Source organism: Patagioenas fasciata, chromosome 26, assembly GCF_037038585.1.
Source record: "Patagioenas fasciata isolate bPatFas1 chromosome 26, bPatFas1.hap1, whole genome shotgun sequence".
Lineage (NCBI taxonomy): Eukaryota > Metazoa > Chordata > Aves > Columbiformes > Columbidae > Patagioenas > Patagioenas fasciata.
Genome location: NC_092545.1, coordinates 5,039,329 through 5,060,643, shown reverse-complemented (window position 1 = coordinate 5,060,643; position 21,315 = coordinate 5,039,329). Strand labels below are relative to the sequence as shown.

Below are 21,315 nucleotides of genomic sequence, written 5' to 3'. Positions count from 1 at the left end.
AGGTAATTAATCAGGGTGATGAGGGTTAATGGTTTCTATTTGAAACCAAACAGCTTTGCATTTGTTTGTATAGGGAGACCATTCTTTTATCTGCTGTTGTTATGAGTTTAATATGAGAGGGTTTTTAATAGAAAATTTTCGAGCTTTTTATTAATAATTTAAGAAAATAAAAACACCACCCCGAAGCTATTTAATTCTTTCATCAGATTAAGTGGTTTCAAGGCACCAGTTCGCGACTGTTTTCTGCTAACACCCACCAGCCCTATAGGTTTCTTTGTTCTGTAGGTTTGCAGTGAAGTTTGCATTGGAGTTGGAGTGCAGTGGCGGGTTAGGTGAGCAAACCAACACCTGGCCAGCCAGATGTGGCCCCGTGGTTACAGTAATCGTGCTCCAGGTTCTGCTTCACCAGCTCCATGGTGGATCACGATGTTATAGCCGTTTAAAGTGTAAAGGCTCTTTCCCAAAGCTCACGGTGTTTTTTAATGTGACTACTGCGAGTCCTTTCACAAAGGTCAAACTTAAGAGCACATTTATGTCATTTTCAGTGGTAGGAAGTGTGGAGCAATCAGTTCCCATTAGTTGGTGACACAGCTGTTTTCAGAGGGCCTGGACTCGCTGCCCTTTTTATCTCTGTTTTCTCTGGGGCACCACAGGTGTCTTGGAGTCCTGTATACTGGGGACTCTGGATTTCCTACTATAGATGGAAACAGGAAACCAGTGGTCTGAGGTTTAAATCAATTTCCTTTCTTTTCTAGCAATGCCAAATTCTGGCCTTGTTCAGGGAACCCTTTTGCGTGTAAGCCTGTGGAGATCTACATATAGAGAGAAATGGTTGTGCTGATCCAACTCAGGAGGGATCCAACCTTTATTTTAGGGAGTTGAATAGAAAGTTAAAAATCAGATGTGTATTATTATTATTAATAAGGATATCACTTTCAAATCTAAAGTTGAACCAGGACTTGCCTGATGTAGAAAATGCTGGTTTTCCTCAAAGATTGGCAAAGTCGGAGAGAGAAGGGGAGAAAAAGAGAGTGAATAAAAGAAATGGGAGTACAGCCAAGTCCAAGAAATAGAGGGAAAGTCTGGGGTTTTAGGACTGCTTGCCAAGAAGTCTTACATTTGGCTGTTTTGCTTAGGGTGAGTAGTTTATGCAGTGGACTTCAGATGAGAAGTACTACGTGTATTCACTGTTTGCAGGCTGGGTTTGTGTGTGTATGTTACACACAGACACAGGTAAATAGGAGTGGAGAGGCTCAACACTTCAATACATCTTCACAGAGAGAACCAGAACGCTTCCAAAATCAGTGGAGAAAATGCCGAGTTCTTGATGACGCTGTTTATTTTCAGTATCACAGGGCACGGAGCGCTTGGAATGAATGTGGATGCTGGAGAACACTGTAGTGTGTAGTGAGAATTTTTGCCCCAAGCGTAACCCCTTTCTTCACCTCTGTGTTGCATGTGTTTAATCCCGTCTCTGTATTTCTAAGGAATTAATATATTTTGGATGCCATCTCCCAAATCTATTGAAATGAGTTCTGGAATGCCTCTTGAAGTCACTTGAACAGTAGGAATGCCTCAGCCCAGCTGCCTTTGGCTTTGTTGCCTGGTCACTCCTGAGAGCCGGCATGAATGCAGAGTCGCTCTTGAAAGGGAATGAAGAAAAGGGAAATGAAGTCAATAGTAAAATGGGTCATGGTAACTTTAAAGCACAGAATCCTTGTGTTCCCTTCCCCCTCTGCACACATGAATTAGGGATGAGGCTGGAATGCAGAGGCTGTTTTATACCATCACTACTAAATAGCGCTTACCATTTTGCTCCCTTCTTCTTTCCCTGGGCATGCAGTTGTGGAATCCTGTGTTGGGAGCTCTGCGAACACACATGGAGAGTCACTTCTTAATCTGATTTAAACAGCCTTTACACTTTACTAATTAACACTTTACTATCTGGCTTCAGAGGCTTCATATATTAGGACTCTAAGTGTGGAAAATCAAAATCATGCCAACAGTGGGGTGATGTTGGGATGACTCAGTCCCATAAAAAGTCACAGTTTTCCATCATTAGCTGTGACTAGAGCTTGAGTTTTTGGAAGTTGCATCTGTTTAGTAATCTGAAGCAGGAAGGGTTTGCTTCACCCTGGGTTAGAAAGGACCAAGCAGTTCACAAATTATTTCCAGACACTTAAGGTCTGCAAGTTGTCCTGCACAGACACTCTTGATCAGTTTTGGGCATGTTGACTTGATCTTTAGAGATAATCTAGCAAGGATGGGTCAGGTATGCTCAGTAATTGTGTTAAATTCAAATATTTCACTGTCTTTATGCCTAATAGTGTTTATTTATTCCTGTGCTGCTTCTTTGGATTTTAGTAATAATCTAGAAGTTGGTTTCTTGATGTTTCCTGTTCCAAATGGTTTCTGAGGTGTCCTTGGAATGATCAATTGATGTTTAGTTTGATCAAAATAACTTATTCTCTACCTAAGGCTGGCAAACTGAGGAAGTGGCCTCCAATTCGGTCAATGAATTGTCTTTTCACTCCTTAGGACAGAGTTACCAGCCTGCAAAGTAACCCATTCTCCATTACAGATGAGATTTGTCCGAGTTGCTCTCTTGGAAAATTCCAGAAAGGGTCTTTTGAGCCACTGGGAACGTATATAAACAATGAAGAAGTACCAAAATTCTTTTTAAATACTACAATTCTTTGTTCAGCCCTTGAAAACATCAGGAGATTGCTCCACTTGTGTAAACAGACTGATTTACTTGCTCTCTCTGCTTAGGCAGCAGATCAACCCGATTCCAAAAGCTCGCACAGGAACATTTTAGGTCTGGTGAAATAAAGACACTCTTTGTTCGCTGCCCTGATTGACTTGCTGCTGTAGAGTAGGTGACATGTTTTGCCTACCAAGCATGTTTTATAAGCAGAGTTTATATAAAGTTCATGGTATATTAAAAGAGATAGATAGCCTCTTCTGCGCTAATAAAATACCTTTTATTCTCTTATTGGAAGCAAATATGTTACAGAGTTGCCTTGCAGGGTTCACAATGGGCCTGCTGGAACTGAGGCACTGGATTACAGCGTTGTTTTTCTTGTTCGGATTGATAAAGCTATTTTATTCCCTTATTCCATAGACTTGTAGAGAGTGGTAAAACTTCAGCACAACCCCTTCGCTAATATTTTAAACATTGCTTTACTTAAAGAGGGAAAAGGCATTTGGACTGTGTCAATGCCTTTATTGATCTAGCTTTGACCAGCATAATGTGCCTATTTTGACCTCACCTTTCCTAAGTGCACTGGCCCAGAGCCTCAGTGTTTCCTCTGTGTTTTAAACCATTTGGATCCTGCCTGACACGACAGGGAATTACTCACAATAGCAAAAGCTGGTGTAATAAATATTGGCTAAAAAAGTCTGAAGTTGTGGCTTGTTTCCGAGCTGAAGATAAGTTGGGTTTATGTTGGGTGGCTGATGTCTTGGGAGGTTATTAATCCACAGAAGTGTGTGTCTGCCACTGGTTAAGAATTGCTTGGGAGCTTCTGGTGTCTCCCTCTCGCACGGTGAACTGTGAACACTGTACTTTAAGCAAAGTACTTCTGTTCTTTGAGAGTATTTAATAGTCTTTATAGAGTTTCTACAACGTTGACAGTGTCTATGCAGGGATATTTAAATGGCACTCAAGGACAATTGTATCCATCTGTACAAAGAAGTACTTTTATTTAAACACTATAGTAACCCCTGAGATGTCTGTCCCAAGAGGGGCACTTACTACAGGTATTGCAGGTACACTACAGCAGTGGAGATACCTGTTTCTGTCCCATTTTGCTGTTGTTGGAATGATGTGTTTGATGTTGCCCTGTAGTATTTTAAAATCTCAGTGCTTGAAATGTCGCTCTGCATCTTGGTGGCCAAGCAGAGAGAGAAACGTGATCTCCAGGGCGTGGGGAACTTTGTGGAAGTCTGGAACAGATAACGCCGTTTGACTGCATCCTGTGAAGGGGTATGGTCGGCAGATAAGCTTTTGGTGGTTATTTCTCTCTGATACCGGCATTTGAAAAGGAGGGCATTGAAATGAGCTCAGCAGTAAACAATAGAATGCATCATATTCCAAAAAGCCGTGGTGTGGGTGACACAGAGCGCTGTGCATCCCCTTGTCCCTCAGCCATCGCTCCCTGGTGCTCTTTGCCGATAGAAGGATCATTTCCCAGCTCCTGGGCGCTCAGAGCAGCTCTCAGTGCTTGCAAGGCTCCCACCTAGAGACTGGAGCCAGAACCGCACGCACAGAAGGGAGGAGGCACAGAGAAGGCAGCGCATTCTGTAGATGCTCTTTTGCCCACTGCGGTGCTGAAGGACTAAAATAACCCTACACGTAACTATCATGGGAATTAGAGTTACCATTTGAAAACGGTAACACTGGGTTTTATTTTATTTTTAATTTTTTTTGGCAAGGAGGGTGTTAATATAGATGAAAATCCACAAGCGAATCAGTGCACTGCGGAAGATGAAATGCTTCCCCTGTCAGTTCTCAAACACTATTAAATCCGCCCAGTTCAACACCAGTGCCTTGATGTCTGTCTCTTTCTTTGACCAAGGTATGGGAATACAATGTTCTTAACGGTGAGTTATTTGATTTAATATGTATGATTGGATGCTTTGCTTTCCAGTACTGGTTTTTATATAAAATGTGCATCTCGGCCCTGGTTTGGGACTGTTTAAGCAGAAATCATTTTTCTGCTGACTTCTTTAGCACGTTTGTTTTGTCCTTGGAAAGGGAACAGTCCAAGATGACAGTGTAGAAGGCACGTTCTATTCTATAGAATTATTAGTTTAAAAACTACTGATTTTCTGTTGTGATTGCTGCTAAGGAATGCGTTTTGTTTCTAATTTAAAATTGATCCGAGTACTTGAAAAGCTCATCTGCATAGTGTTGATCAGGTGCTGGAGAGTTCTGAGGACCCTGGTACTGCTGGCTGAGCTGGACTTTTGGAGGTGAGGGGATCTTAGTCCTGGAATTTCATTCACGCAGTTGAGCCCAGAGACAAAGCAGGACCTGGACCAGTTTGGACATCACCAATGTCAGGCTGGGATGATCTTGCAAGTTAAAATAAATGCAAACAGTGAGAATGTCTGGAGTGGTTATAGAAAAGTGGTTGGCTTTCTGCTACATGTGAGACTTGGATAATTATTAAATACCATATATATTACATCAGCAGACCCAAGAAAATGGAGGTTTTATCCCTTAATTTTAGGCTTTTCTCACTGTTGTTGCTGCCTGTTCTAATCCTAAGTCTTCTAACCTAAGGCTTGTGACCTTGTAAAACTTTTCAGTGACTGTCACCAAATAAGTGCTATGATTAACTTCTCCCTCTATTCTTAGATGGATAGATAAGATATTTTAAGGCAACTTTCTTTGCTGTTCTCCTTCCACATATGTGTACACATTGAGATCTGCTGATAACTTGCTGTATCGTCTCTTCTGTTTTAAGACTGGTGCTCTCAGTAGTGTTCAAAATAGTTATTATTCTGTATACTGCTCACTATTGAGAGGTGAGTGACCATGTTTTTCTTCAATTAATTGATAACTTCCTTAAGGTCATATCAGAGTATTAGAAAAATGTGGTTTGCATTGTATGGAATAGTCAGATAGCTTGGTTTGCCCTTTGCTTTTTCTGTATACTTGAGTTGATAAATTTTATGTTACCTTTATGCTCTGTTCACCTCTGAAAGGCACATATTGAATACTGTATCTTCATTGGAATGGTGTGCAGTATTAAGTCTTACAGATGTGAGAACAAGATCAAATTAATAGCTGAAGTAACTTGCATTCTAGGGAGAAAAATATGTGCAGTCAAATCAAGGTTTTTCTCTGTGTGATCTGGATCCTGGTTTATCACATACACCCTTACGTCATCTTTATGTCCTTAACAGAGTGTTCTTGAGACATTTCAGTCTGTTTGCGTGTCAGCGGTGCCAGATAATCACGGCACGGGGGGCCGATGGAGACGGGATAATCCCGTGTTTATCCTTTGTCACAGGGCAGTTTGTGCTGGCTGCGTAGCAAACAACGGAGCTGCAGGTACCCCTGACTCCGCATCTTTGGCGGCTGGGTGAGGGGTTTGCAGGGCCTGCTCGCCTGGCTGTGCTTGCATCGCGCCGCGCGCAGACAGATTTGCTGCCTGCTCGGAGCTGCTGGGTGATGCAGTTATTAAAAGAACAGCTTGCTCGCGTCCTCGGAGGCCACCGCCCCTGTGTTCGGGACAAACCGAGAATGATGCAAGTTGCATTTCGGCGTTTAAATGAATAAGAAAATCCTGTGTGTTTCACTTCTTCAAAATGAAATAACCCTATAGCTGTCTAGGATAAGATCACCTCTGTGATACGCTGTACAATAGTGTCTAAATTCAGACTGAGGAGCTGTTGTTTAGCAGTAGCTTTCAGTCTGTAGAGCAGGTACCCGATGTTTAACTCTAAAACGGAGAATGAAGACACCATGTAATAGAAAATATGGAGATGTTTATCTATATTAGACTGACATGAAGGTGACTTGCATATGTAAAAACCTGAGGTACTTTCTCTGCAGAAAATTAGATTTATGTAGTAGTTTTGCAATATGAAGTTGGTGTTCAAAGTGGTGTTTGGCTTTTGATTCTACTGTTTGATAGTATGAGGGACGTGTGTGTGTTTGAAAATGTGAATTGTTGTACTTGAGCTTACATGGTAATTTATCCTTTTTCCTTTTGCTGTATAAACAGATCAGTTTGATACCAGGCGTGACTTTTTTGGTCAATGTATATCCACAATTTAATTTTAGTGCTCCATTTAAAAATACTTGTGGTAATGTAAACCTTCCTCATCCAGAAGAGATACTGAAGTTTTTTAGATATGGTCTATTGAATTTATTTCCTAATTTTCCATAGCTGTTTTTGTTCCACATCCGTAGACACTGATGTCTGAGCATCTCTGCGCAAATATGGTATCACACAGAATGTCAGGGGTTGAAGGGACGTGGAAAGCTCATCCAGTGCAATCCCCCCATGGAGCAGGAACACCCAGCTGAGGTTCCACAGGAAGGGGTCCAGGCGGGTTTGAATGTCTGCAGAGAAGGAGACTCCACAACCTCCCTGGGCAGCCTGGGCCAGGCTCTGACACCCTCACCAGGAACAAGTTTCTTCTCAAATTTAAGTGGAACCTCCTATGTTCCACTTTGCTCCCATTGCCCCTTGTCCTGTCACTGGTTGCCACCGAGAAGAGCCTGGCTCCATCCTCCTGACACTGCCCCTTTAGATCTCTGTAAACACGAATGAGGTCACCCCTCAGTCTCCTCTTCTCCAGCTCCAGAGCCCCAGCTCCCTCAGCCTTTCCTCACACGGGAGATGCTCCACTCCCTTCAGCATCTTGGTTGCCCTGCGCTGGACTCTCTGCAGCAGTTCCCTGTCCTTCTGGAGCTGAGGGGCCACAACTGGACACAATATTCCAGGTGTGGTCTCCCCAGGGCAGAGCAGAGGGGCAGGAGAACCTCTCTGACCTCCTGACCACCCCCTTCTAACCCACCCCAGGTACCATTGGCCTTCCTGGCCACAAGGGCCCAGTGCTGGCTCATGGTCACCCTGCTGTCCCCAGGACCCCCAGGTCCCTTTCCCCTACGCTGCTCTCTAATAGGTCATTCCCCAACTTATACTGGAACCTGGGGTTGTTCCTGCCCAGATGCAAATAACTCTGGCATAGTGAACTAATTACTGGTTTTCAAATGTACGGCTTTAAAAAGTGACTTGCATATTTTTTAAGACATCCCTACTTGTATTTTATAAGTGCACTTAAACTGAATTGAAGTACGCATTTTCTTTTTACTTATAATAGATTTCTTGGCCACTTAATATTTAGCGGAATTAGTAACTTGTGGGGTTTATTTTTGTTCCCATGCAGCGGATATAATTTCTACAGTAGAATTTAACCATTCTGGAGAGTTGTTAGCAACAGGAGACAAAGGAGGTAGAGTTGTCATCTTTCAACAGGAGCAGGAGGTGAGTGCTGACTGCTTAAAGTGCATGCATGTGTAAAAAGTGATTAATGAAATTCAAGAGTGATGGAATTATTGAGAACTTGGACACTGTTAAAAAGGAATTAATATTTAAACAGTCTTTAGCTGTGGCCTAAATGGTGTGTAAAGTGGAAACAAAAAGGAGGGGGTAGGACACAAAGACCTTGAGGAAGCTGAAGTTGGTTGTTTTACAGTGATTATGCTTGGCTGTGATTATGATTTCAAATTTCACTGTAGTTGGGGAAATAAGTTTCCCTTAAGTGAGCATGTAATTGTGACCTAAGATGTCCTTTTCCATTCTGATATTAATCAGGTAAAATCGTAGAACCATAGTAGCAAAGGTATATTTTATTTTTCTTCATTTGGTTGTTGCAGAATTTCACAGACCAATCTTTTAATGCTCCGAAGGGGCCTCTGCTCTCACATGTAAGGTGGGCAAGCTGAGGTGGAGTGCTTGATTTTTAACCAAGGCCATAGTTAGAATTTATGTCATGGTGAGGGTTCTGTCATTGCACTGCCAAGAAAATCCATGTTGTTACTTGTTCCCTTAGTGTGTTGTCCCATTTCAGTGCTAACATCTGGTTAGGAGTAGGTCCCTGTGGTCAGTTGGTGCCACCTGCTGGGGGGTTCTCAGTGCCTCAGCTCTCCCCAGCCTCCCCTGGCCTGTAGTTCCATGCACCAACTCCTGGGGTGCCCTGCACTTGGAGTTTTAGCTGCATCCTTTAATGGAGCTCAAAGCTTAACTAGCTAATTGCCTTTTTCAACTGAGTTGTCTTTAATGACTACTTTTGTTTTTGATGCATAACCCATGGCTCATACCCTTATGATCTGTGAATCTGGGTATAGTGAGAACAACCTGGGTTATCAGATTAAGTTGCACAGAATTGGTTTTGGCATAACTTCACTCCTTGGTATTTTGGGAATGAATAATGGTCTGGATTCCCTAATGCATTAGGAGTTAGTTACACCATAGCCACTACTGTCTAGACCAAGTTTCATATGCAAGAGCGTCTAAAAGATAATGTTTTATAAGTATTTTGGCTGGATTTAAGTACCACCTTCGATCACGCTGCATTCCAGGGTGCTGTACAGACCCTGCTCATACAGGAAGACAACCACTAAAACACAAGTGCCCTGCGTGGAGTTCTACAAGCTTGTGTAACTTTACCCACTGCCATAATGCTGCCGCCTGCGGGCTGGAATGTGGCAGCCCTTCTGCAATGTGGAGCGAGTGACATTGCGCAAGGATCAGGCAGGAAATGAACGCTGGATCTCATTGAAACCCAAGGAGGAATTTGCGTAGGCAGCCTGTAATTACCTAAATTGGAATTTAACATAAGGCACTGGGGCCAACACCTTTTGTTTTGATCCCCCCCACCTTGGGTACCATGAGCTGGTCTGTTTTAAATGTCGCTTTTATTCCAAGGATGGATTTCATATACTGTTGGTTGTATATGTTTTTCCAGTCCTGTAGAGTTTTACTAGAATACACAAGAAGTATTTTTAAGGCTCAGTCATTATGGAATTGAAGGAAAGTTCCCTGAATCACGACCAGCATTTCCTAAAGCACAATAGGTTTACTTAAACTGCCCAACTTGTTAGGTCGAACTGAAAATGAGAACAGAGTTCCTTCCGTTCTCGAGGATGGGAAAGCCGGTATAATTGATAGGTGTGGTACAACATTCCAGAGCCAAATTTTATTTCTAAGCATTTTGTCCACTTCCCCCCCCACCCCCCAGCTTATTGTAAAACGTGAGAATTTCTGCCAGCAAGATACAATAGTGCAAGGAATGTGAGAAATGTGGGCTAGCAGGGATCATATCAAGACGTGTATTTTAGTGAGAATATGAAGGGATGGCCATGAGACAGGAGAAGGAAGGAGCAATGTCCTCAGTCAAGAACATATCACAGGAAAGGCATCTGATGGTGCAACCTCTTGAAATGGGTGGAATAGGAATATATCACAAAATTGAGCTTGAATTACACCTAGTGAGCACTATTTCAGAAATGGTTTCAGTTTTCTGCCACCTTACTCATTGGAGGAAACTTAATGTTCAGTCCACACAGCGCAGTGTTAGTGCTTTGAAGCCCCTGCCTAAAACAGCTTTTACAAAGAGGAATCATGCAAGTTTGGAGGTTTCAGTTTTCCAAACAGGTCTACCCTGAACAGGCTTAACTGCAGGTGTGACTTAATGTCCAAGATATGTTCAGAAGAGACGTTAAGCTTTTTTTCACCATCCTCTCCAGAATGAGGAAGCAAAAGCTTCTTAAGCAGTTTAGAAGCTCTCAGGGAATGCAGAGATTATAAACCAGAATAGTGGAGCTGCACGTGCAGATTTAGAGGTGATGTGTGGGATTCCCATCTTGGGCCCAGCAAGCCAAACTTACCCACAGAGTAGATTTGCCATACGTGTGGCTTTGTAGGGGAATATTCTCCATAGGGGAAAAAAAAAGTGGGAAAAATTGAAGATGAGACAATGATGAATATTTTTGAGTTGTGTGGGTGTGGTGTTTTGTTGTTTTTAACTCACTATGCCTACAATATTTAGGCAAAATGTTAGGTTTTAAGTTCAGCTGCTCAGAATTAATATGAGAAATTGCTGAAGATATAATTGACACGGCTGAGGGGAGTTTCTGGATACGTTAGTGATCAGAAGCTGCTGCGAAAACTGTCTCTTCTCCGATGCTTTCTTAGCCAGAAACTGTAAGCAAGCTCCTGTAAAAGGGATGATCCTGATTTTGTCTGTTCCACAGGCTTATTAAAACAAGGCAAGTTGTACACCAAAGGGTGCTTGTGGCAAATCTGGCCTGGGCAACGATAGAGTATAGAAGTCTTAACCTGTTCTTATGCTCATTAGCAGTCTGTCTGTATATCTTGCTGTGTAAATGTATAGTTTGGGCTTCTGCCTGCAGCCTTGAAAAGCATTCTGTACGTTGCGTACGTATCTTGATCATTTAATTCTCTTTTTAGAACAAAACCCAGTCTCACAGTAGGGGAGAATACAATGTTTACAGTACCTTTCAAAGCCATGAACCAGAGTTCGACTACTTGAAAAGTTTAGAAATTGAAGAGAAGATCAACAAAATTAGGTGGTTACCCCAGAAAAATGCTGCTCAGTTTTTATTGTCTACAAATGGTAAGTCCTGGCTTAATTTGTCTTGTTACATAGGTCAAGTATTAGGATTTTGTCTAATTGTCTCCACTTGCAAAAGGCTGGAAGCAAGTTGGTTTTAAATGCACCTATCTAGGGATGCGGCTACATGAGAGTTATGTTGCTCACCTCTCCTGCTGCTCATTCTTACCTGGATAGAGAAGTCCCACAACGTGGGGTGGTGTATTAGTCACTTTTTATGGAGTTGCTTTATAGCACAGCTAAGCTGTCATTCAGTACCTTCCTCTGTGTATAACTGTGTGAGAGCTTATATTAGTCATTCATAACGATTCTGATTCTAACAAACTTGCTGTAAAACTTTTATAAAAAGAAACTGTGGAGGAGGTCTTTTAAATGCTTTTTATCTCGCCTTATTTTAGCCAAGCAGGTTTTTTGTCTTTTTTGATACACGTAGGTGTCTTGTCTTGTTTGAAGGCTTCATGGTGAAGCGCATCAGCTGTGAAAACTAGTGTTGTTGCTAGAGCTTGGATTTTAAACTCTGGCTATTTTATTTACAGATAAAACAATAAAGTTATGGAAAATCAGTGAAAGGGACAAAAGACCAGAAGGTTATAATTTAAAGGAAGAAGATGGACGGTATAGGGATCCTACTACAGTTACAACACTACGGGTGAGTAGTTCCCTCTCTGAATTAGCCACATTTAAGTGGTTTCTCCTCTCGCCCCCCCCGCACACAGATCAGCCTGTGGTGCAGTAGCTGCCTCATCAGATGATTAACATTGCATTTTCTGTGATGCCACTTGGCAGGCTCAGTTACTTCTGAGGTGATTTTTGAGATGTTTTAAGGGGTTTGGTGTATTGAAGGACTGTGATTGAGTGTTAATGTGTTTGTAGTATGTTTGTGTCTCAAACTTCTGTTGCTTTATATTTTGCAGGTGCCAGTATTCAGGCCCATGGACCTCATGGTTGAAGCTAGTCCACGAAGAATATTTGCCAATGCTCACACGTATCACATCAATTCCATCTCCATTAATAGCGATTATGAAACGTACTTATCCGCAGATGACTTGCGGATTAACCTGTGGCACCTAGAAATTACGGACAGAAGTTTTAGTATCTTTTTTTGCAGTGTTTTGTATGATGGGAACAGTTTGGTTACAACAAAACTGTTGGATTTATTTTCTTTAGCAAAAAGCTCTTTGTGTAGCATGTTTCTCTGTGTCCTGGTTATTTCTCCCTAGTAGTTGTAAAGGCTTTTAGCTCTCGAGAGGTAGCTCAGCATTAGCAATATGAGTAGTTGTCATTTGCGTGGTGAAAACCACATTCTTTAGGGAGAATAAAAACAAGCTTAAGGTTTCAAATGAGATGAGCAGTTCTGGAAAGCGGCATTAAACTATCTTGTGAAAATTGTCTTGAATTGCAGTAAGAAGCAAGGTCAGAAGTACCACCCTTATCTCGACAATGTGCTTTTTCACATTCTAACAATCAGCTCCTCTTGCAAGTCCACCTACAAGTGTTGCAGGCAGTAGGATCACAGAAATGTGTTCAGTTCATTGCTGGGAGCAGAGATCTGTGGACAAATCGGCAGGATCCTGAGCAGAAGTCACACATGCCTTCTTTATAGTGCAGTAGTTGAATTAGAATTTAAGCAAAATAAAGTTCTGAATGAAAAAACTTGGGGGGTATATATGTAGTATAGAATTAACTACTGCTGAAGGAGAGCTAAAAATTAGGCAGACTTTTGCTGTTACAAGAATTAACTTCAAACTGATATAGAATGAAATATTGCAGTTGATTTCTATACATATTGTGGGACTTGATTGTAACTCTTATCCGGTTTGTGACTGTGTCCCAAAGTCCTGAAAAAGCATTGCTGAATACATGTAAAGTTGAAAAATAGTGTGAAAACCGGAGGAAATTTCTTAACAAAATGCTGTAGATATTGTAGATATTAAGCCTGCCAACATGGAAGAGCTCACAGAGGTGATAACAGCTGCCGAGTTCCACCCAAACAGCTGTAATACATTTGTATACAGCAGCAGTAAAGGAACGATTCGTCTCTGCGACATGAGAGCATCAGCGCTCTGTGACAGGCATTCAAAATGTAAGTTGTGCGTTGGGTGTTGTCTGTATTGAAGACTGAATATTGTGTGTGTATATTTGTATTGGATTTCTCTAGTGTATTGAACAGATCTAAACCCTAGGTAAGTCTTAAAAATTAGGTTCATATCTTGCCAAAGTAGTGAATAAAACTAAGTGGGGGAGTCTGCCTAGACTAGAGGACTGGGAATGGCTTCTGCAGACGTCAGGAGGTCAAATCCTAGTTGTTTGGTCTGTGCTTGATGCTAGGAATCTTACCTGTGTGAATGAAGACTCCAGATATTAGCAAGTAGGTGCACTTAGAATCTGACCTTGCCATGCTACAAAAATGGAATATTTCAGAGTATGGCAACTGATTAGGCTTTCTAGTGGAAAGTTATGTGATATGATGCCAGCAGAGTACCCAACGTGGCAAGTTTATTGAGAAAATGTTAACCTAATTTGGGTGTATCCTGTATCGGAAAGGACACAAACTTACTTCTTGAAATGCCTGTCTTATTTTTATACAGTGTTTGAAGAGCCAGAAGATCCTAGCAACAGATCATTTTTCTCTGAAATCATCTCTTCCATATCTGATGTCAAATTTAGCCATAGTGGTCGATATATGATGACTAGAGATTATCTGTCAGTGAAGATCTGGGATTTAAATATGGAAAATAGACCTGTGGAAACATACCAGGTATTTGGTGAAGATATGTGGGCTAGAAATGTAAACATTGAAGGATGTGGAGTCTTACTCATAGTCTTGATGTGGCAGTTAAATTTTTGTCTATAGATCATTGTGTCCAGGCAAAGCATCAATGAGATTTTTGGGTTCCACACACCTGCTAAAGGATCTTGCTGTTTGCAGAACCCAAACCCATATTTGGGTATGAAAAAGCCTCCCTCTTACACAGTGGCAATGTGGAAAGGTAATCGTCAGCTGGGAGATAGCACATCTCTCTTAGAGTCTTCAGTTGACTTTATATTCTCCTGTTCTTTCCTGGAGAAAATGGAATGTAATCCATTTCCTTTGGAAAAATAAAAGTTTAGCCAGCACAGAAAATAGCTGTGATGTTTTTTGAATAAGAAAATTTGTGAAGGGACCCTCTTCATCATATCTAGGAGGAAGATCAGTCACCAAAGCATGATTTTTAGACATATGCAAAGTCTGATAAATCCTTTCAGATATCTGAAAAGGTAGTGAGAGTATGACAGCTGCTGTGAGAGGGAAAGTGTTCTGAAGAACTGCCAGGCTCTGGTAGATGTCTCTTACCCCACCCCAAATGACCTGCTGGTATTTGAGTTCATTTGAAATGTTTGTTGAGCAGAATACAGGTATGCAAGTTTAATATTCAGTTTATCTAAATGTTCTTTCCAGGTGCATGAATACCTCAGAAGTAAACTTTGTTCACTGTATGAGAATGATTGCATTTTTGACAAATTTGAATGCTGTTGGAATGGATCAGACAGGCAAGTTGAATTCTTCTACAATATGCGCTTAAGACCTTTCCAAGTTCTTAAAATGGGCGATGTGAAGCATGACCTCAAATATGTCTGGTTTTATTCATGGACTTGCTTGGATAATATTATAGTACTTCAGTAGACTTTAACTTATGTTAGCTCTTAACCCTTGATATTGTAGCATCATCTGGGTGCTCCTGCTCTGGCAGGGGGATTGAACTGGGTGAGCTTTTGAGGTCCCTTCCAATCCCTAACATTCTGTGATTAACTGCTTATTTGCTACATCTAAATCAGCTGATTGTATCCCTGTCAGTATTGTCAGACATAGTTGTGGGGTTTTTTTTTAAACTTAGTATCTGCCTAAATATTTTTTGAGGCAGATGAAGGCCAGGGAAACTTTTAAGTGTACTTGTCTTAGTGAAAAGCTGATACAGAGTAAGGATCTCCTACAAGGCACAATTCAAATCAAAGTACTTAGATAAGTGTGTACCTTAAAAGGTTCAGTTAAGGAAAAAGATACCTTTTAAAAATATACGTATAGATCATTCAAATGTCTTGGTTTCACTTAAGGTTGTAGAAGGTATGGGCCAGGACGCCTGCTTTCTGCTTTTATCATATGGTGTGGACTTAGTTGAGACCTTCAGGTTTAGTAAAAGCAGAGGTGATTTTCAACTGAACTGCTTTTCTTCCTTCCCGCTCCCTGCAGCATTGTCATGACAGGATCTTACAACAACTTCTTCAGAATGTTTGACAGAAACACAAAGCGAGACATCACTCTAGAGGCATCCCGGGAAAACAATAAACCCCGTACGGTTTTGAAGCCCCGCAAAGTATGCGCGAGCGGTAAGCGAAAGAAGGATGAAATCAGCGTCGACAGCCTAGACTTCAACAAGAAGATTCTACACACAGCCTGGCATCCCAAGGAAAACATCATCGCTGTAGCTACTACAAACAACTTGTATATATTTCAAGACAAAATGAATTAGGGTTGGCATTCCTAACTGAAGAGTCCACTTCCTCCATAGTTGAAATAGTTGAATCTAGCATTTGTACCTGTAAACGAAAGAGAATGAGAGGTCCATTATGGCACCCCTTTCCAGTGTTTAAAAACGTGCCATATGACAACACACTTTTATAGCTACATGGAGAAAGCTCTGTTGATCCGTCACTGCGTTCTTCATGTCTGCTAGCCATTTAGGTGAGGATAGGGCACTTTTTAATTTAAATGACTACTTGCACCATCTTGCCTAATGGACTAGATTGGACTGTATCAACATCGGTTTACTCCACTTTTTATGCCTTCCATTGTGATGACGTCAAACACAGGGAAAGCCTTCAATCATGCTATGGGATTTAATTGTGTAACCTCATTACTGTATCATTCGTGGCCCCTTTTTTTTATTAAATACAGCTCATTCTTGCTGTGGCTTGTAGCATTCCTCCTCCTTCTGGCCTCCTGGACTCCCCCTTTCCCTTTCATCCCCCTCCACCTCACCTTGGTGGTGGTGTATAGAAAATACAAAATAAAGCACATGAAATGGGTCCGTTTGGGGTCAGTGGTAAAGGGGGTCTGTGTTGCAACAAATGTTTTAATAAACAGTTGACTGTAATCACTCCTTGCCATGTCTGGCACCAAAAAAGAGAAAATAAGGAAAAAAACAAACAAACTACTGAATAAAAGTGACAAAGAATGGAGAATCTGTTTTCTTTTTTTTTTTAATCTACCTCTTTATACAAATACTCTGTGTTTTACCTTAGATGCATGGAAATAAAATGATGTTTTTGTAATGATTTTAACCAGTATTAATTATTTTTCATGGGAATGAAGAGAGGGAGGGATTTCATAAGTGTCTGCATTCATTCATGAATGACAAGAATACCAACTGTAGTGTGCATTGACCACTTCCACTTCGAAACCGTAATCTAAACAGGTCAGTTACTGCTCCAGTATCCTTGAAGGCTTCTTTTTTAAGAACTATTCCTTAATTTGGAACAGGAATAGAGTTTTCAGGTTTTAAAATCCATATAATGGGACTAACGTCTTAATGTTGAGTTTTGTCCTGGTTTCCTTAATGCCTTGTTTAAGAGACAATACCTTTAATGCCTTGTTTAGAGTACGAAGTCCCCTGTGGCTTTTTAAAAAGTTGTCTGAATTCTTGTCTGGCAGTATGATGTTATGTAGTACAAAATACCAAGTGATTACATAGATAATCACTGCATTCTGAGATGCTCTATTTTCTGTATTTTATTGCTATCGGTATCTGAGTGGAAATGTAGTTTTACCACGCAAGTATTTCTTCCGGCTTTTGGCTTTGCAAAGTTATTGCACTTACAGAAATGTTAAATGGTGCAACAATCAGAAAATACGTGGCGTACAGAAGCTGCATGAAATAAGTGTTCATGGTTATTTGAGAGATTTAAACTCTTCAGCAAATAAGGCTTATCCAAAGATGAACTAGATATTGATGCTTTATAAGGCTCATGAGTTTTTACCTCCAGGTATTTTTTGCTAATTGTGCTTTTAAGTTTACTCTTCCCTCACAGAAATGTTCAGAATGAAGTTTAAAGTTGTAGTGAACTTACCTTGACTTGGGAGAATTTTCACTTTTTAGTTACCTATATTTAAATTATTTCTGTGGCTTAGTTATAGGTAGTTACTATAATGCCTCTATTATTTGATCAACTGTGATAGTGATTCTGCTGTAAAATTATGGCTGGGTTAGAGGTTGTTAACAAGACTACTATTGCAATCATACTTTAATTTCTTTAAGTCCTTGTGCAGTGGTTTGAAAATGTAAAAATTCTAATATTTATTAGATCTGGTTCTCTTAAATACAGTATTTGTCTTGTACCATGCATGCCTGACCATGAGCCTTTGTAAGGATTTTAACTTTTTTTCCTTCACCTGTTAGCCTTGTAAAAATAAAAATTAACTGCTCCAGGGACAGCAACTGTTTTCCAGTGGGTGAATAAACTAGTAGGCCCTACTACTACTTACATAGCATGTGACTAATTTTACTCAAATGTGACTATACTTGCTAATTGTTAAGGAAGCAACTTGTTGAGTAATGTTAATCATGTGTATAGGTGTTTACAGCATCAGGGCCAAGGTTTATTCTTTATCTTATCACACGGGCAAAGAGGTTATTAGATGCTGCTTTTGCATCAGAGCTGGTAAAATTCATCTCTGTTTTGCGAAGGACGGGTAGGTGTAATGACTGCTATTTTGGGAAGACTGAGGGTCGTGGCATTCAGACTGCTGCTCTTGTGTGTACCTGTATCCTGAATGATGCACTAAATACCTGAGAAGTTGCTTAGCACAGACACAAAGGAAGTGAGGATGTGAAGAACCGGACAGGTAGATTTCACACAGAACGAAGTGCAGCCTTCTAGCAATACTCCATTCAAGCGAAACTGCCTCTCGGACCTCAGCTGTGCATGTTGGGATGGAATTGGGGGTTTAAAGCTAGTCTGGGGAAAGTTTTTTTGTTTTGTCAGTAGCAGTGATCCCTGGCATGTCATCTGAGGTGTAATTTATCCTCACTAAGACCAGCTACTGACTTTGGTGTCATACTATCCAACTAGATAATTCTCTAAGCACACTGTCTATTGACATATTCTGTAAATCTTATATTTTATTAATAAAATTATGCATAGAATACGCTTTGTCAGGTTGCTTTTTATCGGCTTTCCCTCTTCATTTACAGGTATTTTTGAAGCTACTGCTCTCTTCCCTGCTGCATGTTGAAGGGTGCCCCTTTCTGATAGCTGCTGTGTTGTGGTTTTTGGGCCTTATCCCAGGCAGGGTGGGCATTGGGGTAGTTGTGACCTCCAACAACACACAGTTAGGGAAAAGCAGCTGTTCCATTTGAGTGGTCTCTTGCAGTGCACCCAAGCCAATGCAAATCCTCAATTCTCAGCTCTTGAATACTGAACTAAAAGGAATTGTGTTCTCTAGTGTCTTGTCGTGAAGCCAGTGACGCTGCCTAAATGCCAACAGCTGCCACATGTGCAGTTAGTTTCTGCGAAATTACAACTGTGCTCTGAAGCACAGTGGTGATAACTGTGAACAGGTAACGCGCAGTGGAATGGGGCTACCTGGCTGCTACAATGCTGGGGTGAAGGCAAGTTCTGTGGCTGAAGTCTCTTCACCGTTTTCCTGCCGAGAAATGCCTTGAAAACATGTCAAATATGCTGCAACATCCTGCTTTTCCTTGGTGTTCTGTTGAGGCAGGACTGTAATTTCTATTCCAGCATTTATTATTTACATAATCTTTCATTCTCAGCCTAATTGGAAAAAGCTCAGGGCTCATAAGCAGAAACTTGTGCTTTTCCTCCTCTTGGAGAGGGGCTGTGAGATGATAGAATACTAATATTTGGGGGGGGTGGTTTTTCTTGGTGCTTTTTTTGTTTGTCTGGCTCTGGAACTGGTTGTTCTTGGATGTGACATAGCTATGAAATAATTTCCTGTGCACTGGTCTTCAGCTTTTCATCTTGGGCGGTAGAGAAGGTATAGTCTCCCAATTCAGGACAAACACTTCTTATTTCAATCAAACAGGAGATGTTTCCTTTTGTCCTTTCCCATGTAATTACCTGTTATAAACTGAAGGATTGATGTACTGAATTGGGGTGGAGAGAGGTGTGCTGGAAGTGAGCTTGCTGTGTAGTGACTATGGGTGGCTTAAATGATTTATATATGTTTGGTTTTATTTAACTTGGTTTGGTCTTGTAAAAACGAGCAATGGAAGAAAGCAATAGCAGTGGCTGGAATAAAAACAGTGAGCATTTTTTTCTACTGTGATTCAGATGAGAGACTAACAAACTCTGAATTCCATTTCTCCAGGCAATCTACCCTTGAATTTTAATAATCTCAACCGTTTGCAAACAATTAACTTATTGTTTCTCTCTTACAAGAAAACAGCACTCACGTTTTTTTTCCGATGCAGGTTTTCTTGTGCCGGTGCTCTTTCCACTAGGAGGCAAAATGTGACTAAAGAGAGGCGGGTACTCCAAAAATGCAAGGGATCAAGGTGAGATGTTGCAACTGTCCCTTGAAGTCATCTTTGGAATCACCGGTCGTCTGCAAGGACCGTGTGTTTGATTAGTTGTTGCTAAACATGAAATACAAGAAAAGCATTTCCAGTACGCAGCATGACTACCTCCAGGATAAAGAAACCAGCCAAGGTGGTTTTTGCGTGGCACCCATCTTAACAGGTCAACATTGTCTTCATTTTGTGCTTCTGTTCCCCAAATCTGGAAACAATAAAAGTAATCCCAGCATGTTTAAGACTTGAGATAATTCTTTACTTAAATTGCTTCAAACACCTTGGAACCATGAGAATTAAGCAGTGGGATTAGCTTGGTTCAGCTCTTTAAGATAAATCAGGTGGCTTATGATTTGTTTAATTTCCTTCAACTTAAAGGTTTTTTATAAGTTTTGAGAAGAAAAACCTTTTGTATTGCACTTCAGTACAAAAGGCCTTTCCCAAAAGTTTATGACCATTGTTTCTCTTCTATTAACATGTGGTTTTCTGTCCTTCCAACCTTGCTATTGTCATAGCATTTTCCATCCAAGGATTCAAATTACCTTACAGACATCATTTACATCATTCAACTGCCTTAAGGAACCAGTGTAGTAGTTAGAGCACAGGGCTGAAAGTCAGGACTTGCGAATGCTATTTCTGGCTCTGCACTGACTCACTCTATAATCTTGATCAATTTATTTCTGACTCAGAAATGTTAATAGGCCCACTTTATTGATAAATATTCATGCCACAACTATTATGGCAAATGCTTCCTGAATGATGGAGATGACAAACACTTGTGATGTTAGCCTGTGAGTGTCAGGGTGGCTAAGTAGGATAGGGTTACCTAAGCAGGTTTTCTGTTCAAAATCGTAAGTAGCTTATTGTTCTGATTGCAACCTAGAATGTATCTGCAGCCCCTCTACCTGTAAATGGCTGTCTTATTAAATCATGTGTGGTGGACACTAATAATTCCACTTTTTGTAGCTATGTGTTTGCATCCCTGTAAAGTACAAGTCCAATTTTGTCACACAGATGCCATCTTCTCTATCTTAACTGACAGCTGCAACTGCATGCAGTCTGCTAAATGTTATCATTTCAGATTGTTATTAATCTTGAAAGCCATTGCCTCAACTACATTTCACAGACCTACTACTTGGCTTAACTGAGAGGAGAAAGAAAGATTAGAAGACTTGAACCATTGCACTGTGCAGGTTTGGCAGGTTCTCTCACTGTTGCTGCAGTCTCATGTGGAAACACACCTGAGCTGGGGGCTCGGTGGACACCACAGGGTTGTGAGGGCTCATCTCGTCCTCCCTGGAAGCAGCGTAGGATGGGCGATGTCGGATAGCTCCAGAGAGCCGTGCGGGGAGGGCCGGGCCCCTCCAGCCCGCGGTTCCCGGTGGTTTTTGGCTGTGGAGGCGGGTGGAACCGCCGCCCTCCCACTTCGCCGCCCTCCCGCGCTTTTTGCCCCTCTCACAGCGGGCCCCGCCCCTTTGCGCATGCGCGGCGGCGGCGGCGGGACGTGCGCGAGCCCGGGGAGCGCCATGGTGCCGCGGCACGCGCCCCGGGGCGGGCGGCGCGTGCGCGGCGGCGGAAAGGCGGGAGC

General features: G+C 41.5%; 1 protein-coding gene and 1 long non-coding RNA gene across 4 annotated transcripts in view; one reads left to right on the top strand and one right to left on the bottom strand.

Annotated features, from left to right (window-relative positions):
* Window positions 1-16,380, top strand: part of PPP2R2A (protein phosphatase 2 regulatory subunit Balpha) — a 29,824-nt gene extending 13,444 nt beyond the window's left edge. For all 3 annotated transcript variants that reach the window (XM_065856778.2, XM_065856779.2, XM_065856777.2), the window contains exons 3-10: window positions 7,912-8,009; window positions 10,998-11,163; window positions 11,697-11,809; window positions 12,075-12,252; window positions 13,079-13,243; window positions 13,749-13,918; window positions 14,600-14,691; window positions 15,389-16,380. In XM_065856778.2, the coding sequence (XP_065712850.1) occupies window positions 7,912-8,009; window positions 10,998-11,163; window positions 11,697-11,809; window positions 12,075-12,252; window positions 13,079-13,243; window positions 13,749-13,918; window positions 14,600-14,691; window positions 15,389-15,668 (1,262 nt within the window). In that variant the 3' untranslated portion in view covers window positions 15,669-16,380. The remainder of the gene's footprint in view (window positions 1-7,911; window positions 8,010-10,997; window positions 11,164-11,696; window positions 11,810-12,074; window positions 12,253-13,078; window positions 13,244-13,748; window positions 13,919-14,599; window positions 14,692-15,388) is intronic.
* On the bottom strand, window positions 1,835-21,138 carry LOC136112241 (uncharacterized). Its single transcript, XR_010652821.2, has 3 exons — window positions 20,969-21,138; window positions 19,611-19,762; window positions 1,835-1,867 (listed from the first exon to the last, which is right to left on the bottom strand). It is a non-coding gene; the product is annotated as an uncharacterized lncRNA (long non-coding RNA).
* Window positions 21,139-21,315: the final 177 nt, after the last annotated feature.